Below are 27,871 nucleotides of genomic sequence, written 5' to 3'. Positions count from 1 at the left end.
TCTACCAGTTGGCAATAGGCATATATGCAGTTTAAAACATTTCCCATATTTAAATCCACAAAATTGATCAGATTTCCCACTAAAATAAGGCCTTTTCCTCTCCACCACCAATCCTTTTATAAACCAAAGAAACTAAACATTTAGTTGAGCACATTCTACAAGGAAAGTTCAAGGCCAAACACAAAACAATCAGTTTATCACCTAAGCAGTGTTGTAGTACCACAGGCCCCACCAACAATACGTACCCGTCCGATATGCCACTGTCTCTAAGGTTGTCATTTTTAAAACACCCATCAGTGCAAATGGCTTCTATAGATTTTCACATACACTTAAAGTGTAGCAATGTATGGATGACTTATAAAAAGCAAAGCAATAACATGACATTTTTTAAAGTGCTACCATGAGCATAGGAAGTGCGATAAATACAAAATACATGTGCTGAAATCCCTTAATGAAACCAGTTCAAACAACCCGAATGAATCAGATGCTTTGAACACACTTCCTGTCCGATAATCTACTTGAGGTGAGGAAATCAAAAAGATGTGTACCATCACCAGCTGTGGTTGGGGGACCACAGGACATATTTGAGTCAGCTGGGTCTGTGGTTACAACATATAGCCGAGACAGCAGAAACTATGTCTCTTTTACACACACACACACACACACACAAACACACACACACACACACACGTCTCAACTCTTCCATCAGCTTGAAACCATGTGGGAACATCTAGATGACACACCAGAATTGCTAGCCTCTGTCTTTAATCTCCATACTTAAGACAGCACTACACACACCCAGCCTGTAATTAATTCAAACCTGACAATGGCACTTTCAAATAAACCAGCATTCTTGACACATTTTACAAAAAAAAAAAAAAGTTTATTGAATTATTAACAACTGTACATGATCAGTGCTGACACAGTTTGCTACATACTTTGGTGTGAAGTTGAGAGGTTGTGAAAGGCAGGCGGGTCAGGGTTTGTACTGTACTAAAGACGGAGTTCGCCGTGGCCCCAGTTCCAACAGTTAAAACAGTTCACATTTACTCTCTCTCACGCGCACACTTTCACACCAAGCTTCCACCAAAGTCAAGTGCAGGCAATGAATATATTCATTAGAAAACTGGCTCAACTGGAACTGAAGCGAATCCCCAATTGACTCTGATCACTCACAAAGAAGGTTTACATCAATCTGAGTGAAAACAGGGCTGCAGGCTCATTAGGGTGGGGCTCTACAGCAGAAGCAAGCTGTCAATCACTGGGGTGAGTCATATCCCGTTTCAACAACAGTGAACTATAGTGGGGCCGCTTATGGGATCAGTTGGCATGTTACTCATCACAGCGTGCAATCCATGCCGAGTCAGCATGTTACAATCACACTTCATTATCTGACTTCCTCTTTCCAACAAGACGCCACATAATGCAAAGGGCACAGAAAGTAGTACAGTTAGTCATTCTCCAAGTTTAATATCGCTTTCAATTTACAAATGACTCTTCATTCTCCTCTGGGCTGTTTCTGTCATATTCCAACTTCCACAGGATTCCAGTCTGATCCCGTTTTCACGAACAGCACAGGCTCAAAAAGCAAAAAACATAAAAAAAATAAAAATTACTAAGATTATTCTGGAAGGGGTTTTCCATGTGAGCCTTTTAGCAAATGGCCAGCCCAGAGAATGTGCTTACAAAATCAAAATTAAAAAGTGTGTCCTAATCTACATTCATCAAGCATTAAGGACATGAGGACAAAGAAACCCATCACAAGTATATCAGGACATGGAAATATATATAATTATATATATTTATAAAACGTCTTTATTACTCCATATATACACTTTTTAACAAATTGTCCAGAGAGCAGGAGGCTAAATTTGAAGCACTGCTTCATATTACATCACAGATCGTTCACTTTGTTTAAAGGAAGGAAGGCGAGGTGGAAAAAAAATACTATGGAAGGAATAGGCACACACAATCCCATGAGCAGACCGAAAGCAAAGGCAAGACAATATTTACTACATTAGTGCCGTCAGGGAGTCCTTGGGACCGTTTAAAACGTTTCTGCTTGGATCTGAAAAGGGCCGATCCACTTCCGTAACAATCCAGGTGTGTTAAAAATGAAAACATTTGGGAATCCGATCCAAGTGGACCAACCAATTCCTAAACTGGGTTCCTACTATAAAAGGAGGAAAAAGTGGAGGAGTAATCCCTTGAATCGATTTGAAATCAGGCCCAAAGCTCCATCCATAGGTCTTTACATCTGATGAAGCAGTTATTTAGTAGATCACTTCATACACAGTGGCCTTCTTGTCTCCAGATCCCGTCACAATGTACTTATCATCAGCCGAGATGTCACAGCTCAAGACAGAGGAAGACTCCTTGGACTGTGGAGGGAAGATAGCAGAAAAACCATTAGCCTGACATAATCAAACAGACTCAGTGACATCATAAACCACTCCCTTCTAAATATTAACTGAAGACTTTACGCTACTCTAAGTGGCAAATATATGTGTTAAAAGTAAACAATTGGAAACATATGTGAGTGGTGCAGAGTTGCGTGATTTTTACCTGAAATAGGGAGCTGTTAATATTTTGAATTAGCTTTTAATTTATTATATCTTGTTTTCATTTAAAACAGTTTGTCACTTTTCGTGGTTTTGTTTCTATTATTTTTTATTTCTATTATTTTGATGTGCATTATTTGACAAGATCATTCAGACAGAGTAACTTCAAAAATGGCAGCCAAACTTGAAAAAGTTTTCCAACAAAGATGGCCTTTTCTGAAAAGCTGCAATTCCACAGCAAAAATAAAAGCCACCACTCAATGACTATTACGACAGGGATTAAAGTCCCATTGAAAGCCTGAAAAGAGAATCAATCAAAATCACACTACAACTCCCACAAAACACACACTTCCAACGTAGTATGGACATTTGGAGCACCTCTGTAGCAAGGGGGAGGGAATGAGGTATTGACTGACGTACCTGGAAAATGCTGGCACCATAGGGAGTCCTCCAGGCATTTAAGAGATTGTCCTTCCCAGTGCTCACAAACCATTTACCTTTAGGAAATGGAACAAACACACATGCACTAATGGGTACAGAGTCAAGGTTGATCTAAATGACTTGATTCACTACAGCTCGACTTATTTGGAAGTAGAGTGGGCCATTAATAGAGGGAGAGAGCGAGAGAGAGAGAGAGCGAGAGAGCGTGCGAGAGAGAGAGAGAGAGAGAGAGAGAGAGAGAGAGAGATAGAGAGAGAGAGAGAGAGAGAGAGAGAGAGAGAGAGAGAGAGAGAGAGAGAGAGAGAGAAGAGAGAGAGAGAGAGAGAGAGGAGAGAGAGAGAGAGAGAGAGGTACAATGTGCAATCTGGCCCCGCTAAAATAGAAAAACACCACTGAATACTAAACTAAAGCTGAAGAGCCCCCGCCCCCCAAATTCATTTTCAGGTGCAAGACGTCTGAGCTACATAAAAGGTAAAGTAACAGTGTCTTACCACAGTAGGCAAATTTGAGGGAGAGGACACAGCTCTCGTGCAGGTGCAGCTGGTACTTGTCAGGCTTGGTATGATGAAGCACCTCCACATTACTACTCTCCATTCCCACAGCCAGCCACTCGCCCGTCGGACAGTAGCCCAAAGAGAAAATCTGCAATAGAGCGCAAAGCACATCACACCCTGATTTTAAAGCATATAGATCATGTGTCATTATCTTTAAAATAAGTCAAGAAAATACTTTTTAAAACGTTGTGACATCATGCTAGGGTGTATGGGGGGTGGGGTGTACATTTTTTGCCACAAAAATATCACCTTTATTTTATAATATACAATGTGCGTAATACAATATGTGCTCATGTGAATGCTACCTGTGAAGTGAAGTCATGCTGCTGGAGCTGTCGTCCCTCTCTCAAGTCCCAGGACCGTACTGTGTTGTCTAGTCCACCTGTCCAGAGTTTGGTGCCATCGTGGGAAATGTCTATACAACTTGCCCCATCTGTGTGGCCCTGGAACTGCCTACGTACATAGACATATACACATTGTCTTTAAATGCATCAGTACACTGTAAACATTCATGTCCGCAAAGAGACACCAACTCATGTGGAATCCCCGGTGTACTTCCTACCTGACAAGGGTTTGGTTATGAAGGTCCCAGACAGCAATATTTCCATCACTGCAACAGGAGAAGCAGACCTTGGCATCAGGGCTGATCGCCAGCGCATAGCAGGCTGGGGCAGAAGAGGTGAGCTCTGCTTTGATACGGGGAGTCTGAGAGGCTAAATCCCATATGGTCAGAGTGCTGGCTTCTCCTCCAACAATCAGAGTACGGCCATCCGGAAGCAGCTTACAGGAACGGATGTAGTTATCCCTGTTCTGAAGGGAGAGAGAAGAGGGCAACTCATGTTGAGAGGCAGACATTTTTGAAATGCTGCATTAAAAATAGAATTTTGAAAAAAATATGTTACAAAAACAACCTTCAATTACTTTTTTGTATTTCACAAGAATATGTACAAATATCCCTCTCTAGCCCCTCAATAATCAGGCTGAAGAAGTAAACCGATCAAAATGGCAGAGCTAAAAAGCAGTTGTACAGCTCCCTGTTATTTGCTCTGGCTCTCTAAATCTTGTCTAACCTGTGTTTATGAAGGTTAATAGAGGAGAAGAGGCGGCCGATAAGAGGGCACAGAATGGTAAGTGGGTAGGGAAAAGCTTTTAAGGGTTTTTAGTTGCAGCACCAGGACGAAGCACATTTTCAAATTAGCAGGAGAATTCTAGATCTGTTCCTGAGGGAGATCAATAACTCCAGGCTTTCAGACAAATTAAATCACTTTATAATGGCCAAACAGCTCATCAAATACACAGCTTTCTGCACTATGGAGCAAGCACAGGGACACGCACACACAAAAAAGCAAGTTACTCTGACTGAGGGGGATAATGGAGAGCCATCATGGCCTTTTCTCCTAAAATAACAACACATAGCCTACAGATTTGGTTCTTTATTTGGCAGGGGATTAAAGGGAGGATAAGGATTAAAAATAGTCATGTTAAAAAAATTAAAGAGTGGATTTGTACTTCAGAAAGTATAATTCAAAAATAAGCCTGGTAATTTGTGTGGACTGATTAGACAATTTTTACCAGACAGTCGAGCTGCGAGACGGGGCTCTTGCTGCCAGGCTGACTGATGTCCCAGATCTTTACGCAGCCTTTGCCGCCAGTGTAGACGTGCCGCGTGGGGTTGCTGATAGTTACGGCGCACACCACCTCACCATGGCTGAGTGTGTTGATCTGGCGAGCGTGACGGGGAATGCCTGGTCCAATAAGAGCGTCTGGAGGAAAAGGTACTGGTTGCATCTGGCCATCCGCACTAACGTGGAAGGAGTAGGCCCTATGTATCAGGACATGAAAGGAGGAGATAAAAGAATAAGAATGATCACATTTTTTTACGAAATTCTCTTACACTATCGTTCAAGATTTTATAAGATTTATAATGTTTTTAAAAGAAGTCTGAATGGCGGCATTCATTTGATACAAAATACAGTAATACATTTTATTTATTATTTATATGTAACTAACTGTTGTCTGTTTAAATATATTTTGAAAAGTAATTTATTTAATTTAGAAATCATTCAAATATGCTGGCCTGGTGTTCAAAAAAACTTCCATGTTATTAATGTTAATATGCTTAATATTTTTTTGTGGAAAATTATACTTTTTTCATTTCATTCATCTCTCTGATGAATAGAAAGTTCAAAAGAACAACATTTATTTTAAATTTAAATATTTTCTAACATTATAAAATATCACAAGCAATTTAATACATCCTTGCTGAATAACAGTATAACTTATAAATAAAAATAAATAAAATCTTATTGAACTTTCTAACAGTAGTGTGCTATACAGGGTTACAGATAGCTCAATAACAGCACTTACGGTTTCCCTCCAGGTATAGAGGTCAGACTTGCTGGCAGACCGGGAGCACGCATGTGCGGATGAGGATCAAAGCCAGCCTGCAACACACAGACATATTAGCATAAAAAAGTAAAATGTGAAAAATACATAATGCAAAACACACTGAAACTGATTTGACAGTCTAATTTTTCCTGTTTTAGCTCTATTGTAATACATTTTTAATCTTCTAGTTGAGCACTTGTTTGCACTTTATCTCTCCCCTCAAGCCTTTATTAGAGACCCCCAGACAACTGTTTTACTTTTCAAGCCATCAGTGCAAACAGAGATGCAGAACAAACGCATTACAAATGCAAAAGGTAATATTTAACCGGAATGCTATGCTAACAGGCTAAGCATGCTAAGTTAGCTAAGCTAACTCTAGATCCTGGTGACCCACCTAGCAGAATGTTTTAGTCGTCTCACTAATTAAAACACCCAATTCAACATATCAGCTGTGTTGATTAGTGAAACATCTAAAACATATAGGGAGGTGGGTCCCAATAACTGGAGTTTAGAAACACTGTCCTAGATGATCAGAAGAACAGGAGACAACAAAACAAAAACCGAAAGAAGACAACAAGCTTCTGCAACCATTTAGAAAAGTTTATGTAATCATAGAAAATAACAATATGGGAGTCTAACCATTGGTGAGCGTCCATAGGCAGCAGCAGCTGCGGCGCTCATCTGAGGAGAGATGTGAAGGCCAGGGTAAACACCAGGGCTAGTTAATGAGCCGTTCATCTCTGGGTGGTGTCCCATCATGGCAAACGGAGACCCATATGGCGCCGCAATCGACAATGGTGTACGTAGGGCAGGTGCTGATGGGAACATATGGAAAAACGAAAAGAAAAAAGTTAAAAAGCCATAAAAATACCCTCACACTTACAAGTTTGGCTGGTTAGCATAGATTAGCTCCATCAGTTCAGAAAGTTGTCCCATGATAAAAAAAATATGGTTACAATCTTTTAAGTTTAGACAAATGGGAATGGTTTATTAATGGATAGCTTTATAACGTGCGCAACTACTACTTACCCAGCGCCTCCATGCCAGGCGGTTTTCCGGGTATGGGCCTGAGCCCAGGGGTGTTGCTGGTTCCTGGGGTGGGAGCATCATTGCGTGGGGTGGGGGTGTTGGACTTTAAACCTGGTGTGGAGGACTTGTCGTTCTGCAAGATGAAGGAACAGAGATGGAATTAACGAAGCTAAAGCTACATACCACAAATGCTCAAATCCAGAGAGCTCTCTCGCACTAATCCAGTCAAACACTGACAGCTCATTATTGCGGAGGAGGATAAAGCTAAACTTCAGACCGAACCCTTCCCCGAGACCTCATCCTCTCACTCATCTTTAATCACTCTCTCTCCTCTCTTTTCTCCTCTTCCCCTCTGAGGCTAGCTAAGCGCATTGAGATATTAGCCAAGGCTAGCAGCTAAGCCGCTGTTTGTCTGACAGGAGCTGATGTATTCATGTTACGCTTCAAACTGACATTTATGCTACAGCTATAAAACTGCTGAGGAAGAAGAGGGTTTGCAAATGTGCAGAGACTTGACACCACAAATGCCCATCCATAGCCCCTAACACTTACATGTGGGTGGTCCTTCACTTTAGAAGATGGGGTGCTCCCAGAGGAGGCCACAGAAGCTGGGCTGTTGGGGGCATCTTTTTTCAGTGCTCTTGGCTTATCGAGTCCATTCTCAGGAGGAGAGTGAGAAGGGCTGACCCTTGGAGTGGCTGGATCCTACAGTGGGAAAAACAGAAAAGTCAGTCACATAAGAAAGAGATGTTCTCCAAACAAAGTCCAAAGTCACGTTAGCTTTTACCTCGTTAGATACATCCACAACTAGATCATCACTTTTGTCGCCATCACTGTCCTGTAGTGTATAAAAAGCAGTGATTTAAGACATTATGAATCTTGTAAGGTTAATTAATAACATGTATTAATTTTAAATTTATGATAATATTAAATTTATGAGTATGCGTAAAATTTATAAAAGTAAAATGTACTCTACAGTTTAAAAGTTTCAGGTCTCTGAAATATTTTTAATGTTTTTGAAAGTCGTCTCTTATGCTCAAGGCTTCATTTATTTTATCAAAATACAGTAAACAATAACATTCTGAAATATTAATGTAAATTAAAATTACCATTTTAAATTTGAATACATTTTAATATGTAATGTATTCCTACAAAGGCAAAGATGAATTTTCAGCAGTCATAGTCTTCTGTTCAAAAATAATTCTAATATACTAATTTGGTGCTCAAGAAACATGCATTAATATTATCAATGTTCGAAACGAACAGCATTTGTTTGAAAATTGTTTTATAACCATGTAAATGTCTTTACTGTCACCAATTGTCATCATATCGTTCATACAAATTATTGTAGATTACATTTGCCATAAGGTCCAATTAATCTTTCAACGCTTATTAAACTATCAAAATGAACATGTATTTTAAAAACTGAATAACTTACATATCGGCTCATGTTGTCCTTCTCCTCCACTCTGCGTTTCTTCGGGTCCAAACTGTATTCAGATGAGCCTCTGTGCTTCTCACTGGCTCTCAGACTGTCTGACGGTGATACTGAATTATTCTGCCAAGAAAAAAAAAGAAAGAAAAAAAAGACAAGTTGATCAGAAGTTGACCAAATCACTAATAAAAGCTTATCCCTGTGCACTTGCTGTCAATTACAAACTCAATGTTCCCTTGAAATAGTATTACACTTGAAGAACATGTAGACTGCCCACTTGTGATATATACACTCCAAGTAAAGAACTTCTCCATCAATATAATAAAACAGGCACTTTAGGCTCAGCTCATTAGCTGTAGACAGTCAGCTATGCTCAGGATGGCCCAGGCTCTCAGCAGCACAAATACAAATATCAGAGGCGTCATGGGGCCACCAGTGGCTTTGAGCGGGCCATGTGTGTAAATTCCTCCCTCGTACAAGGTAAACATGGAAAAGCGAGGGGGTTAAGCCCCAGGCCCTGTTAGATCACCCTGTACTCCCTGGCAATGAGGAAAGGAGAGAGCGTGGGGCCTGCCAAGCAAGCAAGCTCAGGCCCCATGAAGCAAAGCAGGCGGGACAGCTGAGCAAACTATCCCTGAAGAGTGAGGCCTCTAAACCAGCCTGACCACACCACACTTCAAACATTCTGGGCTAACCCCGCAGCCCTGGGCAACCTGCACCGAGCATTACACAACGCAAATGCGCCAAACTGGACAGCAGGGTCAAGCGAAAACTGATCCCTGCGGCACGGAGAGGGGGAGAGAGAGAATAACAGTGAAACACAAACACAGACCAGAATAAACGGACCCTCACCCGGAGAGTTAACCAGCCAGACGACAGCTTGTTTTCCTACCCTCCCGCACTTGTCCATCCCAACTAAAACACAGAGAACGAGTCCACACACGGCCCCCTGCCAAGACCACTCACTACCTTTATTATAGGTTGCATGAAAACGTAATAAACAGCTTAGAGCAATAATCAAAATGTAAATACTGCAATTCAAAAAATAAATATTATGCACTGTTTCTGAGTGAAGCGCGGCACAAGATCCGGTGCTTTCGGTATCTTGGGGCAGCTTGCTTGGCAGTAAATGCTGCTCCTCATGAAAACCATCTCTGCATGTGTTAGTTTGTGTATTTCAAAACATTGCATGTCAACCATCTTCATAAACTTGTAATAAGCGTTTATAAATGAAGGTCTCCCTTAAGTTTTTCACTAAAACAAAAGCTTAAAAAAATAAGAAATATACAGCCATAAATATAAGTAATTTTACAATGTTTATTATTTTTTTTGTACTTTTAAATGGTAACAATAACAAATTATTAGTATTCACAATATATTCATTATTATTTATTACTCATATTCGTATAAAAATCAAACATTTTGGCCAAATTGTGTTGAGTTGAGTTTTTGGAGTCACCACAAAAAAATGAAGTGTAATTAAACTGAGAAAGTGTGTGTACATACAGAAGGAGAAAATGAAAGCAGAAAGGACAGGAAAGGAGAAAGGAAGAGCAGCTGGAGTTTCATTGCCCAGAATGCACTGAGAATGGCAGCGGCTGAGTGGCGCTCCCTCTGTGAGCACAGCTGGGCAGACGGGCACCATCTCTGGGCCAGAGTGTGTGGACCTGCCAGGGCATGATCTCAGTGCCAAGCCCACACTCTTAGTTTAACTGGCAAACCTCTATTCATGCAAAGAGTGAAGAGGAGACAGATAAAAAAGGAGGATGTGGCTGGGCCAAAGGAAGTGATCTCCAAGGCAGAAGGAACTCCATGCTCTCCTGAAGATGACACAAAGGAATCCCAGGAGCTTTAACCCCACTCACAAACACTCTACAACATTCTCAGTGTTGCTTTTCTTTAGCATTAAGCAGCCCATTTCCCTCCCCAACCCCTTCTCTTGCTAATCCAAAAGTAATAAATAGACCTAGACTGCTCTCTCAGCCTGACAGGGAGCGAGCAAGCAACTGAGCGTGTATGTGTGCATCTCAGCTGCGGGTTTAATAGGCTGACCTTTTAAGACAGGCTTAACGTGACTCAATAAGCAAAGTCAGAGCGGTGCTATCAGATGACCCGTGACAACAGGAAGTCCTGGCGGGCAGAGAGCAGGATGGTCGCTGCTGCACTAAGCGCTAATCAGCAGCAGAGTCTGATTTCTGCAGGCATGACTGCACCCATTCACACTGCTGCCCATTCAACACACACACACACACACACACACACACCTCCATTTTCTAAGTCAAACCTTTCTGCATAGCCAGTTTAAGAGGTGAAATGGGGCAATCCAGCATTTGGGAGATAGGGATAATTTAAGTGGTTACATGAAAACCTCAAATAAACACAGCAAGAGGTATGCACAGAGGGACAGAACCAGAACTGTGCAGACAAAGAGCTAAAAGAACGACTGAAAGAGCAGTTAACAAAACTGATGAAAAGAGGCACAAGAAGAAACAAAGGAGGAGTCTATGAGATATGGATGAATGAGTAAGGTTTATCTGAGCCAAGAGCTGCAGACATGAAGAGTGGAGGACAAATCCTTTAAGATAGAGAGTCAAAGTCTTTTTTAATTGTGATGAAATTATAGCGCTGCTAATCCCTGGCCTGTGCTTTTGCGCAATTTTTACCTGGATTAAAAGCAGGATTATACAACAGGCTCCCTTCTCTGTTTTTTTTTTTTTTTTTTTTTTTTTAAAGCTTAGCGTGCTCTAATGCTGTCTGCTTGGCTCTCTATATGCTGCTTATTTATCAAATGTCAGGACTTAAGGAATAATTCAATGAAAAAATACAAATTCTGCCATGATGTACTTCATCCTTATTTCAAACCAAATTATTTTTGAGGAGCACAAAAGGAATAATGTTAAAGAATGTACTAGCCTCTTACACACAATTACAAACAACAGGTTTTCCAGCTTTAGGTTGGGTGCCAATTTAAAAAGTTTTGCTTAAAAATAAATCATGTTGCTGTATGGCAAATAGTGTACACTGTACTTTTTATTGTATCGTTTTCCATAAAAATCATTTTAATTTTGTAATGTGCAGTAAACAGCGAGCAAACCACTACATGTACCTCCGTAAATGTAGATACCATAATACACATAAAAATCAGAAAGGATCACACCGATCCGCTTCGACAGATGGCAGTGCAGTGTCTAACACCATCGTGGTATCGGAACTTAAATGTACATGAAGAACAGCAATGCGAACACTAGCTAAAAAGCTACTGAATGCACATTTAAAATGGACACAAAGCTACTATAAAAGTAAAACTCCAAATTACTGATTTGTACAGCCTTCTACACTATTCAGTCGTTTTGAGTGACAAACAGATTACAATTGTTAGTCGTGGAAAAAAAGGCAATTAGACACAGGGAATCAGAAACTGACAGAACTCACCGTGCTAGACTCCCGCTCTTTATCCAAGGGAGAACGATGAAGACGATAAAAGAAACAGAAAGAAAAACATCAAGTCAGCGTTTACATTTATTTTCCTACCAAAGCATGAACATACTGCTTCAGGACATTTGTTTTCGTTTTCTCTTCAGTGCATGTCAAGTTACCTCTGTGCTCCAGGTCATGGTGGTTCTTCTCATCTTTGACTGGCAGGTGTGCCTGGCTACCCAGAGCCCCCAGCGCCAACAGACCTGATCCTGAGCCTGTGACTGGAGGGATGCCTGGGGGCTGCAGCCCCGAGGGGTGAGGGGGCAGCTGGACTGGGGGTCCATGGGCAGCATGAGAAAGGTGCTGTGCCTGGAGCTGCTGCTGCTGTCAACACACACATTTACATCAAGTGGGTCGGAGGGAAAAGGCAAATGGAGAGCAAGCACTGACTAAAGGTGACTGGTTAAGCCCCTCTCTCACAGGATGCACGGAGAGGAACATTGGCACCCTAACACTTCCATTAGTGGCTGGATCAAAGCAGGACACTCTTCACAAGGACATGTCCTCCTTGAGCTCAGCGGGATCAGCTCACTCCAAAACATTTCTATTTCAGATTTTTAAACTTTTTTTCTTTCTTTTTTTAGATGAGATTCACACACGTTTGATTTATACACACTCCCATCTTACACAAGAGGTTAAAATGAGTGAGCATGACTAAGAATCAATATGTACATACATTAATCCACACACACAGTCAAGTGAGTTTAGTGAAATGTTGATAAACACTGCAGTCACCTCCCAGAATATAATATAGCATTTACACACAGACCCATGGTTATCATCACATACTGCTATGCCACACCTCCATGCCTCCTTAACAACAGCCAATGATATATGCCATTCTGTTTGTGTTAATTTTACAGTAAGAAACACGTGGTGTCAAAGCAGTGGCTGTTTACAGCCGAGAGTGGGAAGATGTGAGTATGCAACCGTTTAGATAAACATTATGTCGTTCCTCGCTTAATGTCTGAAATTAATATGAAGAAAACTTGTCTTCATCTAATAATACAAATAAAGCTACACATCTCATTGCACTGCTGTCTTTTGTCATTCATCTTAATTCCCTTAATTGTACACAGCCTTATAATTATATAATTTAAAAACAAGATAATTTTGCTTTATTAACGGTTCTGTGACATACATACATTGCACATGAGCTTCTCACATCTACAGTAGACAGACACACACATCAGTAAATAAACCTAATTCAGTTCAAAACAGTACTTAACTAATAACTGTAAAAAATAAAGATAGTGCTTAACAAAAATACTGACATTCATTGCCTGCTAAAAAGCTGATATGCACTACCGTTCAAAACTCAGTATGGCTTTTTTGTAGGAAATGAATACCTTTGCTCAAAAAATGCATTAAACTGACAGAAAATATATTAATAAAACATTATATTTCCAAAAAAATAAATGCTGGTAATCTTTAAATGTGATAAGAAATCATGTGACAGTAAAGACTGGAGAAATAATGACTGCCAAAAAACAGCTTTACCATCACATTTAAAAATATATATATTCTAGTTATTATTACTCAAGTTATTATTTTCACAATATTAGAATTTTTTTATCAAATAAATGCAGCCTTTGTGAGCAGACTTTTTTTTAATAAAAACTGAACAGTAGTATATATATACATAAGTACATATATATATACACAAGACCTGTGAATAGACAACTAACAGTAATTTAAGATTTTTTCCTCATATAAAATGCAACGCATTTAAATGAATGCATTCAGTTCTTTTTAAGCAAACAAAATATGTAGCAAAAACATTTTATTGATGTCTCAGCAGTCTCAATGTAAACAGCACTCAAAAATATAATATATATTTATAAAAGTGTGTGAGCAAGCACTACTATTCTCACAGTAAAAAGCCATTGCTTTGACTAAAAGAAGCACAATGCAGAACAAACACTAAATAACACAGAAGCGTTAGGATCTAAAGAATGTCGGGGTCTCAGCTTCTTTAGCACTGACCATCAGAGCAGGGTAGACAGCATGAGGCTGCTGCTGATGAGAGAAAAGAGACGAGCATGTCATTACACGCTCACATAGACGTTCACTCATGAATAACACATCACTAGTTCACAAATCCACTCAGGCACACCAAGCTGACCAACATTTTTTTTTTTTAGCAACAAAGGGTGCTTTTATTTAAATGTGTTTTTCTAACCTTAGCACAGTGCTGAACACACTTAACCTTCCTAGAAAGACACCCTGATCCCCATTAGTAATCCGCTAATAGTTTAAAGTGGCAAATAACTGGCTAAACATTTATTTTTATTGTTATAAGCCATGTTTTGAGACACACTGAGGCTATTTATGCTGCTACTGTGAAATCTGAAATGCAAATGAACAGAAACAGTATGCAAAGTGAATCTGGTGTTCTGTATCAAAACAAAGAGCAAACCAGCAGCAAACCTCAGAGTCAGCCACTAATGTTTTACATGAAAAGCATTCACAATGACATTTACATGAAAAATACTACAGTTTATGAAATTAGGGTCCAGTTTGGCTTTATCTCTATTAATATCAATTACAATTGGTGGTTAAGTTAATGATTTGTAATTGGTAATTAAAATGCAATAAAATAGCTACAGGTTTGCATTGCTTGTCTGCAAAACTGCACAATTTGGTAAAATATTTTGTGATATAGATACATATGACTTTAATTACTTGCTTTTCATTTTAGTTAATAGTAATAAAAATAATAAATTACTACAGTGTTTTAGTCCTGAACCAAGCCACACTACAAACATTAAAAAAAGAACAGTGTCATGATTAACTCTGAAACAGCGCATGGCATACATTTTATAATAAAAATCGCAGTCATTTCATGGTTTTAATTTTATTTTCAATAATTATACAGCCATAACATATGTAACGCAAGTCTATTCATGTGCGTGTTATTCATACCGTTTTACAGCATTAACATAAGATCTCAATGGCAGTAACTGATTAGCTAAACCACAGACGTGTACGGCACTACCACTTTAACAGGTCAGTCGTACCACAGACTAAAGCTTTCATGGGCGTCTCTATCCTCTTGCTAACCCACTTATTTGCCTCTGCCCCTCCCTGTGGATATCACTCCCTCTCACAATGTCTCTCGCCTTTCACAATCTTCCTTATCCTCTCTCTTTCTCTCTCTCGATCTCTCCGTGCCAAACACTGCTGGCTCCTGATTAACAGTGAATCTTTAATGACCCCCCCTCCCCCCTCCACCAGAGCACAGATTGATCTCCTGCCATCTTCACCAGCCAACAAATAAAAGCTTGTTTTTTTTCAAGCCTGTGAGGATGTGTGTTAATTCCTGCAACAGTGAGGGAAGTGTCTGCCTGACTACATCTATTTATCCACCATCATGATGACCATGTGACTACTAAGTGCGTGTATGTGTGAGCAGAAGCAACAAGCCCTGCCCCCATGCCTCCCCCAACTCTTGCCAAGCTGCTCTGCTGAATGGCTAGCTGTTAAATGATGGAGCCCCGTCGACAGTTGCATTCAGGCAGATTCGAGGAAGCAATTACCTTGAAAACAGGGGTCAGAGTCTTGGCTCATCTGCCTTAATTGAATTCCAATATCTGGCTCTGGCTGTCCTGACCCAGCTCAGGACCTCCTACCCACTAGCCAAGGCCAGGCTAATCAAAGCTGGGTAACCACGGCACGCTCCACACAGAACTTTTACATGCACATTCAAGGTTTGATTAGTTCGATTTAAACAATAATTTGTCTTTTTTTTTTTTTAAAGAAATGCAAATGCTCTAAGGCCTGTTCTCACATAATAATTCTCCACCTTACGTAAAGAAATTATCTAGTTGGAATCACTTTCAGAATGTTTTTTTTCAGCTGAAAAATGCTAAAAACATTGACCCAGAATCCAACAGAATTTAACGAGATTGAGCATTTAAATCAGAAGATGGTTTATAATGATAAAGATAATTATTTTAGATGGTGTGGACACTATTAGTCATCTTAATATTTTATGTTTTTGATTGATGTGAATGGGTCTTTAAGCGCAAAAATCAAATGGTCAAAATCATAATGGTTTGGCTGTGCCTACACTGTCCAGCATGCATACATTGGTCAAAATAAAACTGACCTTTTAGCGGCGCACTTGCTCTTAACGACAAATACATGCATCTTCAAATATTTGATTATGCATTGTGTCATGTATATTTGGACAGAAAGATTACGACTATAGTTTATATATAGTTATAGCTTGCTTAACTGTGTATGTAAGAGTACTTCTGTTTATAGGCGACTGACCTAGAGAAATGCATCATTTAGATTTTTTATTTATCTCATAGTTATCTCATGATTACAATCTAACATATTTGCTGGCATACAGAAACCAGTTTACTTTTCCAAAAACCTAAGGCTGTAATTCAAGTAATGTTTGTCTTGCCCAAGCCAGTGGGAAGCTTCTCAATGCTCCTTAACACAAGCTCTTTAAAGTATTTAACATGGCTAATCACAGACAACCCTGACAGAATTAGACTACTCCCTTTGTGTGATCAAAACTAGAGCTTAATTACACAAGCCCAAACATGTCTCTCTCCACATGCCTCTCAAACCTTTTGACAAACCGACACACTGATTGGCACAACGACAAAAATGATGGCATAAAAAGGCAAACAAAATGGTGTAAACAAAGTAAAAACCAGACCATGAAGGGCAGGAGCAAATCTGCAGCAGGAAACTGATAGGACTAAGACATCAACAATCCTGATCTCCTCTCAGAACACAGGTATAAATGGCTCTAGCAATCACGGATTTGCCCGTGGATTTGTTTAAGAGCTGCTGAGGTGATACGTGTTGAATTGAAGGTTTTACAATGGAGGATTACGACTGATTTATCACCTTTGACCCCACCTGTGGGAGTAGGCTAATTTAGCTGCTTCTTTAAGAGCAAATTTGATCTTTTTTACTACACACTATAAATCCAATTGTCATTTAGGAGCCAGGCATGAATGCATTAGTACACTGAGCTGCATGTGTGCAGGTTTGTCCCTGGCCCTGGTCAGATGAAGGAGAAAGAGGGGTATACACACGGTGAGAGGCAGATTGGGAAGTCCACGTACCCCGATGATGGCATTCAACTCGGTCATTGTCACTTGCTTAGCACGTTCAACAGCCTGTGCGACCTGCTGTTGGTGCTGGAAAAAAGAGAAAAGAAAAATCAATAAACAGAAAATTAGCATAGGCTAATGGAAATAATTGACAAAAGAAAAAGAGATGAGAAAAGAGATGGAGCATATTTACCTCTTGTGACAAAAAAGGCATTATTTGAGCAAGAATTGCATTTAGCCGTTTGGCAATCTCAGTCTGAAACAGAAAAAAAAAGACAAATGTTGTCAGTTCTTCTCTAATCAGTCAAACGTACTTAATTCCCGTCAGCTTCACGTTACTTTAACGTTGCTGAATGCTCTAATCAAGCCTCCGTGGATCTAAATAAGGCATGATGGGATACCTTCAGAACTCCTGATTAATGAAGTAAAAACTTCAGAAACGTCTGTTTTCACTAATGTTGCCATGTGTCTGATTTGGCACATAATGAACATGAGGCTCTTTGAGGGCTGATATGGTGTGTGTGGCTCACAAAGCCAAACGGCGCTCTAGCACACTGCTACTGAAACAGATCTGGCCAAATCCACAGCTCTGCCAGGCCAAGATGGGCAGAAGGCCTGCAGTGCCCATCTGGCCAAGAGATGAAGAGGAAAAAGAGAGAGAGAAAGAGAGAGAGAGAGAGATAATGGAAGGGGGAGGGGTCGTCTGGCCTCAGCCCCCCACCACCCCCTCATTACCCAGACAGATTATTTCATTAAGATGCTGAAATATGCTAATGCCGATTTGGTGCTGGGAGATTAACGATGGCAATACTGAGCAATTACCATTTTTCCCCATGCTCCCATTCCAGCAGCACAGGAGGCGAGGAACTGGAGCCCTACAGCAATATTCAAAATGACTTTTATTGATATGGAGAGACGGACAGGGTAATCAGCCAACATGCTCTGGTTCTCCTGCATTACTCACAGCTACCTGAAGTCCCCGAGAGCTATATTTTATCATGAGCTATGCTAACGCTTCAGGATGAAAGGGAGAGAAGGGAAAGGAGAGCATGAGTGAGGGGGGAGAGGAAGTATGGGGCGGTGAACAAATTGATTATAGGTTGAAGCAGATGGCCCAGCAGGTGAGGGAGAGAAATTTCTCTTTCTTTCACCGCGAGCCACATTCCGTTCATTTTTTGGCAGCGTGACCTCTGTGCCTGTGGGAGGGTGCTGACCCTGGCACTCTGATGGATTCGGTCTCTCTTTAGAGCGGGTGAGAGTGGATGTGTTCTGACCTGTGATGAACTGTCTCTAGGGACGTGAACAAAGGATCTAAGCCCTCTCCACACCCGTTCAGAGTCATTGAGCTTTTAATGCTTTTTCAGCCCAGCTTTGCTACACAAACACACACTCCTTCGCAAAACAAACGCATACAACAATCTGTTGGCATCTAACCAATTTTTTTTATATATTTGAGCATAAGAACATTGCCTGCCCTCATACACAAGCCATACACCGAGGTTATTTTTCCTCGCTCGCTCGCTCTATCAGTTCACCCCCTCCCCTTGGCTTCCATTCCTGCATGCCACTCTGAGGTTGCCACAGCAACCGGCCAACCCCTATCTCTCCCTCAGATCATTATGTAAATTGGAGCTCTGCTTGACCATAACAGGCAGTAAAATCATATTACGCGCACAGGGGCAGGTCATTAAATTGAATTTTCGGCCTGTCGATCAGATCAACTCAGCAAATTAATGTGGGATGAAAGGGAGCAGACGGGGGAGGGGGGGAGTAACGGCTTGTCTTTCATGGGTGGGGTGAAGTGCGTGTGTGTGCGCGTGTGTAGAGGAAAGATTGAGAAACACAACCTATGTCTATGCCAAAAAACCCTGGTGACTGTCCAAAGGAGAATATATTCCACAGTAATTATCAGAAGCGACTTTTCCGCTAATAAACGGCATACAATACTTGTTAGTACACCATGAACCACAGTAGTGAGCACCTGCTTTAGCAAACAGCCTTCTGTTGTGATGCCGGTTTGACTGAAAATGCGGACTGTGCTACAAATATCTACACACAAAAAAAAAACAATTTAGGAGAGACATGATACAAGGGTGCACCTCATGACAATAAAAATGAGTATGCTTAAAGAATTTTCAAAGACTGCATTGTGACTGGCAATTAAATTAGATTGTATCCACTAATCTCATCCTGTAATCTCATGAGCATACACAACAAATACTGTACTGCTATTACAGTAAAAAGAAAATAATTTCAAAGGGGAAATAAAACAAGTGACCCACACACATTACAGTAATGAAAAACACTAAAGGAAATAGATTATTGTAACAAACGCAACAATGCAAATAATGTATTGGAAATACATTTTCCTTGCAGAATGAGCCATTTTCTTTATGCAAGATATTTTTTCTGAGGCAAAACGTGCCCTGTTTTTGTGCCATTCATTCTTGATAGTGTCCATAAAACAAGAATTTAATCCAAATCACTTCACACAAACTAAACTACTACATACATTAATCTCAGATTAAACCACATGGAAAGTGAACAGGAAGTATGGTGTTGCTGAGTGCTATAAGCTACTAGAACAGCTCCCACACAGGCTGATAAGAAAATAGGGCACAGGGAGTGAAAACAAGGCCCTTCAGCAGAGAGAGGCTTTCTGCTCAGCTTCACAATCCCAGGTGCTCAGTGCTGTCAAGCAGCATGTGAAGAGCTCTCACACACAGCACTGTCAATGGCACGCCAGAAGCCATTTACCTGTTGCTGTGGGTACGAGCTGAGTGCAGGGAGACACTGATGAGGATTAAATATGCTGCAAAACAACTGCACACTGAAGGAGAGCCACTCACTGACAAATGAACACACATACAGCTGCACTGTGACTCAAAGAACAATTACAGACAAGAGGGAGAAAAATAAAATAAAGGAGACCGTTTGGATGGCTGAACTTACATTTACGTGCTCGCTCAAACTTAAGCATCCACATGTACAAACATTCTTCCCAGATAAGACGCGCTAACAAATAAACGAACGCACACATCTGAGTTTCTCATTCCTTCCCGCCTGACACAGACTCCTCTAACCCTCGGCTTCCCTGGGGCTGAAAGGCTGCATTGAGCAGCGGTCGTCTGTACAGGGTGTCTCTGTCTTGCCCACGCTGCATATGCAGCACAAATCCTGTTGGAACCGTTTAGTGATGTTTGTGTCTCTCTGTGCATTCATCTGCTGAAGCCGGACACAAAGGACACAGACACGACCACCTGGTTCAGTGAACAGAGCTGAGAGACAGATGTGGCCTAAAATTACACACACAAACTACAGTATCTATTTTCAACACTAAAGATGCAAGCATCTTATAATCTCCGGCTTATACCATATTACAGTGTCCAATAACATATCATATTTAGTTTAGCCATTTCAATATTAAAGACTTAAAATGTATCAGTTCTGGTCTACATTTAAAATATATGTCGGACAATATTGGATATTACACCTTGAGTGACACAAAAGGGCTCATTTAAAGTTAGCCCTTAAAGGCATCAATTAATAAACATTTAATAATTTAATATAAATGCCAATTCTGCACCGAAAAGTTAATGTTGTTGTGACAGCAAGTTATTTGATTTTACCATTTATTTTTATTTAGATAAAATAAGTTGTGTCCCAAACTATGCACAATACATTATGTACTTACTCTACCCTCTAATGTATAAACTTCATAAGGTTATTTTATCATCCAGCATTGGAATATGATAGCACTAATGCACTATGGCATGTAATTAACAGTTGAGTGCATAAAATGTCCAACTGACCTATTAGGTATTTGAAGTGCACTGTTCTTCTTGGATTTGTAGTAAACATGCTGCACACACACTATTCATAATAAAAATGGCATGGAACAGTGCTTAGGTATGCAAAAAAGGGACACACCGATAGAATACGTATGTAAAATAAATAACCCACACAGATTAACAGTTTACGTTCTTCATTTAACAGTTCTAATGACTGTTAAACAGAGACCATAAACTACTGAAGACAGTGAATGGGACCACTGATGGCACTGATGTGCGCTGTCAAAATAAAATTCCCATTTCTGACACACTAGGCAAATAGAAAAAAAAATGTATTGGGTGGAGAAGATATTAAATTAAATTAAATAAATGTAAAAGCCAAATATCATCTGACCACTAATTATAATACAACCCTGTCTGCACTGTATGATTTAAGCCAATCATGCTTGCCTTTTAGGAATACACTGGCCTGCAATGATATTGTGGGTGCACTTTGTCACCACTAGACATCTCACTCACATGTACACAAACACTTCTGAAGAGAGACTGCAGTGTGCTCTGAGTCAGTTTGCTTTGGCTCAGAATCAAATCGACCATCATCACCTTGGCAAACAATTCCTGGAATCCTGAATAAATTATTCATCTGAACAAGTTCCCTCCCCGCTGCCTGTCTCAACCCCCCTCTTCGCTCTCTCACCCTCTAAGGCCACAGACTGAGCTTCACTTAATGAATCTGGCTTAGTGTATGTGCACACAAAGAACTGACCAAATACAGCCACACCAATGATCACATACACACACACACACACACACACACACACACACACACACACAAGTTCTGCATTCATTCGGCAGTGAGCACTTCAGGACAAAATGAGGAAGAAAATGAAGACAGAGGGAACTGTGTTAAACACAGAGGGACAGCAGATCAGGGCCCTCTGAGGCTCAGTAATTAAAGGGCTACATTGACACGCACAGGCGTCCAGTTCCTGCCCCCACATGGCCAGCCCTCCCCTCATGACCATACACTCACCACCCTGCCCCGAGGCTCTAACGTACCGCAAGATGTGAACCACTATAAACTCTCGAGCATGATTAAATAAAACGGTTATTGTTCAGTTATTGTAATCTGGTGGATCCTGAAAGCACATGACAAATCTGGCACCCAGGTGTATTTTCCTTCCGTTCTTTTCCAGCCAAAAGCACTACATGAAGGGCAGACTGTGTTATCAGACTGCTGTCATCACTAACTCCAGAGAGAGCAGGGAGTCCATGCTCCAATGAATAATTCATGCATTTGAGTCCACTCAGTCAGAGCTCTATTGATAAACAAAAGAGAGGCTCTGCAAAAAAAAAAAAAAAGCCAGTCGATTAACCTGTTTGCGCAAAGCCCCTGCACCTACCCTTCCCTCCCTTTTCATTTTCTCTCCGTCTCTCTCACAGCTGGAGATAAGTGCCTGACAAAACCTTTCAGAAAATGCAGTGTCTGTGAGAGAGAGACATGTGGCCCAGACACACACACAGACACACACAAACACGAAGTAGCTGATGGATCGTGCATACTGTTCCAATTCAGCACCCTCACACTGATACCATTAACCTTGTGAGGCCTCAGGGTGAGAACCATAAAGGGCCTCTTCAAACTGAGCCCTCCTCATATGACTATACATCATATCACTACTAATGACATAGAGAAAGAGAAATAGAGGAAATGGGGGTGTTGGCTGGTCTCCCTTTTAAAATGCATAAAATGCATTTTTTACAAAACCAATTGATCAGTTGCAGGGGGGATAAACATACAGGCTGCCAGCAATTAGGACAGATTGTGACGGCAACCAATCGCATCCATTGCTAAAAAAGACCAAATAACAATTCCTTCTGGACGCAGCTGACCTAACAACATTTAACTGGGCTGGCCTCTGTCTGTGCCTCCATCTTTGTCTTGCTTTTCTTTTTAGTTCTGTTATGTGCAGACACCACTTTTGGCTACTTTTATTTATAGGGGCAGCATAGGAAACAAAAAAGAAGAAAGGGGAACAGATTCAGGAAACAAATTCAAACTTGCACAAGCCAGATTCAAACGTGCACTAACCACTATGCCTCTGACCACTGTAATCAATTTAATCACTACTCAAAACATATACTTGCATGTTTTGGTGCAAGCGCCTCTTGCGAACTCTTTGACAGAGGAAAAAGTAGCCGTTATGCTGCAGTACATTTTTCAAAAGCCCTACACCGTCCAATAATGTCTGCAAAGACCCTGCTGTGTTTATCATCGTCTCTTTGACCAAACAAATTTGTTTGCCGTCATGGCAGAGGACACGTGCAAAAAAGCGGCCGCATACACAATGCACAATAGAGCAGACCACATACCTGTTTATGCATTTCAATGTTCAGCCCATATGACATCTCATAGTACTGCAAGAGAAAATGGGAAATGCATTTAGTACACAAGTAATAGTTGAATGCTATTGCAAACAGTAGCACATTATATATATATATATATATATATATATATATATATATATATATATATATATATATATATATATATATATATATATACATATATATATATATATATATATATATATATATATATATACACACACACATTATATATATATATACACACACATTATATATATATATATATACACACACACATATTATATATATATATATATATATATATATATATATATATATACACACACACACACACACACATATATATATATATATATACACATACACACACTATACAAACATCATAGCATTTATTTCCTAGTTTAACAGATAAATTAAAGACAAAATAAAAAGTGTACACAGAGCTAAGACAGAGATAATTGCCTGATTATGTGGGTAGAGAGCAATGTTTACCAATCTCTCTGCTAACACTTATTTAGCATCCACTTACTATTTACTCACAACTAACATTCATGGAAGCAGGGTTATGTCAAACCAGTTAGAGCACTTACACATCAACCAAGCAAAGACTGACAAATAAGCATGTCATCCTTCACTTTCTCTTTCTACACACGTTTCATCTCTTAGAAACATTATTTCAGTGAAGAGGTATCCTTGTCATCTTAAGATAAAAGTCATTTTCTACACTCAAAATAGCCGATCAGACTATGTTCATCTGAACAACTAAGGCAAACATTTATTTTTCTCCGAGAATGTCTGTGCGTTTCATTTCGTTTATCTGGTAGTGGCCTTTTTACCACACGGCATTCCTCTGAAAAATAATATTTAACAAAGGTGCCGGCATGTTGAGTCAATATCTACTGCATGTTCAAATAAGATAAGAGAAAGTAGAGCTCAGTTAACACCGTTCAACCTGTGCACTATTACATCACATCCTGATGGAATTCAGTTTCCACTCACTGGACTTCTAAAAAGAGGCGTTTCTCTGCACTAATATTAGTGTAATTCTTGAATTGCACAAAAGAGCCAATATTGAGTGAGATTGCAATCATCCTGAAGGTTAATGACATTTCAGCTGGGTAGTAATTTAAGACGAAAACAACTATACACACATATTGTATAAATGTGTGCATTGTTTTATAATTGTTTGGCTGAGAAGATCGCTGACAGCCCAACAATCGTTGTTTGCGGTCACTGCACGTTATTACTGTAAAATTCTAATTTAATCTTGACAAATTACTTACAATAGAGTTGACCCTTAAATGCTGATTAAACTCAGCAAGCGTGCCTTACTCGTATCAAGAGACATTCAGCACCTCGGGTCAGAGCAGATGGAACAAGAAGCAACTCCCTTTCCAAAACACCCTCCAGGCATTTTACAACAAATAAAAGCACCCACACTCTTAACTCTCACCACTGATCCTTCGGTTCAACGCAAATCAATGCAAACGCTATCACACAATAAACAGAGGCAGTGGATACTAAACATTAGCTCAGATAGCTGGCTGGTGACTCTATTGATGTTTTCAAGGAACAAAAGAACAACAAATAGCAGAACTCGGATTAAAAACAAACTACATCTTGGTCTTACCATCACATAATGTCGCTGCATCTCTGTCTTCTCATTTGCCAGTTTGTCATATTCCACTTTAAGACTGTAAGAAGAGAGAAAGAACAGGGATGAGTTTAAGCGTTCCTGAATGGCAAAGTCACTAAGATGTCTAGGTGGTCACATACACATGGAACTTGTTGACTCGAATAGTAATGTTGTTTTTAACTGTCACTGACATAGAATTTCAAATTAACATATGAAACTATTAAAGTTACTGAATATAATGGTATAATAGAATGTATAATACAGCTATACAGGCGTGAAATGCATTAGCCACATACATCATCGTCATATAGGTCATTAACAGCAATATTTACCTGTGATATTGAGCCTGAAGGAATTGAAATTCATCTTTGATCCTGTCACAAGATTCTGCTACAGTGAATTTGAAGCCTGGCTGACCAGGCTGGTGAGGTGCCTGAAAAATATTAATGATTTATGTTAGCTGATGTAAAGCATAAAGCTCACATTATTTATTAGCTCTAACCTAGTCACTGATGCAAGTTCAAGTTCAAGAGTTTTATTTGTCACATACACAGTTATACACATATCACATACACATATCATACACATATCACATACACAGTTATACCCGACAATATGCTGTTACACCAACTGTGTTTTAATATATGTCACTGTACCGCAGTTTGACACTATGACCAATACCAAAACAAACTATGACCTTCTCCATTACTTATTTTACAGCAGTTGATAGGTCTCGGGTTTAACTTTCACTGTGTTTTTGAACAAGTCATGGTTATAACCACGGGTGTCAATAACACATTTCATGCTTCCCGATTTTCAGGGAAATTATATTTCATCGGAGAAGAATTGTAGTTTGCCAGAAGTGCCCAGGAGCTCCCTCGAGCTCGGCCTGTCGGTGGTTTGGCCACTACAGTGGGAACAGCCTCCAACACTCCCAAGCAGCGGTCGGCGTGACACAGACGGGTCACTGCGTCTAAACAGCCCCGGAGAAAAACTAGCAACCCCTCCTCCCATTTTTATTTTTTATTTTTAACTTGAAAGTGATATGAATATGTACCACTGTTCAGAAGCAAGTTAACGGACACCGAGAAGAGCACATTATTGTTAAGTTTTAGTAGAAATAAAGGACACGGCGCGCGAGAGAAACGTCACGCGACACAATAGTGCGCGAGGATCACGAGCTCAACGGTCGAAAAGGTAACGCGCTCGCGCGGCGCTGGGTACAATGCATCAATATAATTTATGTTACTCACCGGATGCCGGCCCTGCGGATACATCTTGAATGTATCCCTTCTGAGGTGAAGATCCAGGGGATGTGGCGTTCTTCAGTAATCCGAGTAGATGAGCGAGAGCCCGTCCGTCACCCCTCCCTGCACTCGCGGACACACAAAGCCCAGTCCGTGCACCCGATCCACGCGCTTCTCGCAATCCTTTCCCCCGATTTAACTCCTTTATCCTTCACAGAGCCGATGAGCAAAACAAAAACACAGCGCGTTGGCTCATTATCTCCAATAAGAGTCAAGCATTCAGCTGCGCGTGTGCTGTAAACACAGAATAGTTGTGTAGAGCGAGTCAAACACACATTTGCTGCTTGTCATCTGCGCTGCGAGCTGCGACTAACAAGCTGCTTACAAGTCTTCTCGCAATAACAAGATTACCTGACTGCTGTTTGCATGAATGTAACCCGACAAGATTACAGGACAATGTCAAAAACGCGAGATAAGACACACAGCAACAGAATCCCAATCAACTCAACAATTAATTGTACATTTAGTCCTTTTTGCACAATGTCGAGTCTCGAAGTAAACGCGAAATAGCAGCCTTGCAAATAAGAAAACAGGAACGGAGAAAATAAAGCACGAAGAGCGCTCAATTGCTAAATAAACAGTCTAGATTACAAGTGGATTCTTTTGAAAGTTATCTTTCGCGTTACCTTTAGTCTCCATAAAATCCTTTTCAGCGAATGTAAATACAGCAATAATTCCTTGCTCCGCGGAAACGTCGAAGTCCTCCACTCGTGACCTTACACGAGCAGTATTAGGCGCTGGTTGGGAATCAATCCCAACCCTAGAAAAGCAGCGCCTGCAATCGCTTCGACAGGGTTTTCCTCAGTTAAGACTCGGGTCTCGCTTGAACACAATTCACAGAATTGTCGTCGCTGGAAAAATCTCCCAATCCTTATTTGCTTGTTTGTTAAAAAATGTCTGGTTGTGAAAAGTTTGCCTCGTACGAGCCAGCCGCTCGCAATCGCTTTGCCTAGTTTCTCCAACACTCGCAGTACCACACACAGACTGCCCACTGACACGCGGGCTCAACTACCGCGAGAACAACCGAACGCGACCAATCAAATCACGAAAAGAACTTCACCGCGACAGACCAATCAAACTCGGGATCCCACGTGGGGCAAGTCTGTTCTACCCGCGCTGGTTGGCCAATAAAACCTGACCTCATGTTCGCCATTTTGGCTCTAAAATAGGTTGCTTTCCCCGTAGACAAACAACTTACATGAGCGACGATTGTTCGAAGTCTGGCCACTAACTGAAATCTCAAGAGATAGATTGTAGCATAAGAAATACATATTACAAGCGAAATTGTCTGTTCACTGATTTATGACCATGACTGCTGCTGTTTGAACGAAAAGCAGTTATAAATTCAATCAAATCTGGTTATAATGACTCTTTGCAGTTTCATAGAATGTCATGTTTTCAATAAACTGTGAACTCCTCACTGATTTAAAAAATGTAAGCAACTGATCGACTGGTTTGAGCCAAAACATCATTCAAATGTTCAGTTTATCCCGTCCAAGGACGCATAACATGGAGAGCAGTGATGCGAGAGCGCACCCTCATTGCAAATGTATAGTTATGCTACCGATTTTGAATGTAACTCAAATTAACAGCATAATCTGTGAAATCAGCCCTCATTACTTGATTCACGCTGTCTGCTCAGCAACACCCTCCATACCCACGTCTGCGCCCGAAAAAAACCCCAACCTATCATGTGTTGCTCAGACCCACGTGGGGCGCAGCTCCTTGTTCTGCGCCCGCTGACCAATCAGAGCGCTGGCCTGCATCTGATTGGCTTAGA

The 27,871-nt window shown here is 40.5% G+C and overlaps 1 protein-coding gene across 13 annotated transcripts; it reads right to left on the bottom strand.

Annotated features, from left to right (window-relative positions):
* Window positions 1-1,445: 1,445 nt before the first annotated feature.
* tle3b (TLE family member 3, transcriptional corepressor b) lies at window positions 1,446-27,081 on the bottom strand. 13 transcript variants are annotated; one of them, XM_067440571.1, is made up of 22 exons: window positions 26,718-27,081; window positions 26,038-26,325; window positions 25,117-25,217; window positions 24,779-24,842; window positions 23,131-23,175; window positions 17,160-17,222; window positions 16,949-17,053; window positions 13,872-13,904; window positions 12,005-12,209; window positions 11,841-11,857; window positions 8,412-8,531; window positions 7,761-7,811; window positions 7,526-7,678; window positions 6,974-7,106; window positions 6,584-6,759; window positions 5,924-6,000; window positions 5,129-5,378; window positions 4,119-4,366; window positions 3,862-4,009; window positions 3,494-3,644; window positions 2,982-3,058; window positions 1,446-2,381 (listed from the first exon to the last, which is right to left on the bottom strand). In XM_067440571.1, the coding sequence occupies exons 2-22, from the start codon at window positions 26,059-26,061 to the stop codon at window positions 2,274-2,276; spliced, it is 2,349 nt and encodes a 782-aa protein (XP_067296672.1). In that variant the 5' UTR covers window positions 26,062-26,325; window positions 26,718-27,081; the 3' UTR covers window positions 1,446-2,273. The 13 variants fall into 13 exon arrangements, with proteins under 13 accessions (XP_067296672.1, XP_067296666.1, XP_067296681.1 ...); XM_067440565.1 differs by having other exon boundaries at window positions 26,038-26,240; XM_067440580.1 differs by having other exon boundaries at window positions 12,005-12,206; window positions 26,038-26,240.
* Between the last annotated feature and the right edge of the window lie 790 nt (window positions 27,082-27,871).

The sequence above is a fragment of the Pseudorasbora parva genome, chromosome 1 (genome assembly GCF_024679245.1).
Source record: "Pseudorasbora parva isolate DD20220531a chromosome 1, ASM2467924v1, whole genome shotgun sequence".
Classification (NCBI taxonomy): domain Eukaryota; kingdom Metazoa; phylum Chordata; class Actinopteri; order Cypriniformes; family Gobionidae; genus Pseudorasbora; species Pseudorasbora parva.
The sequence above is the reverse complement of the archived record's forward strand: the minus strand, read 5'-3'. Positions and strand labels throughout refer to the sequence as shown.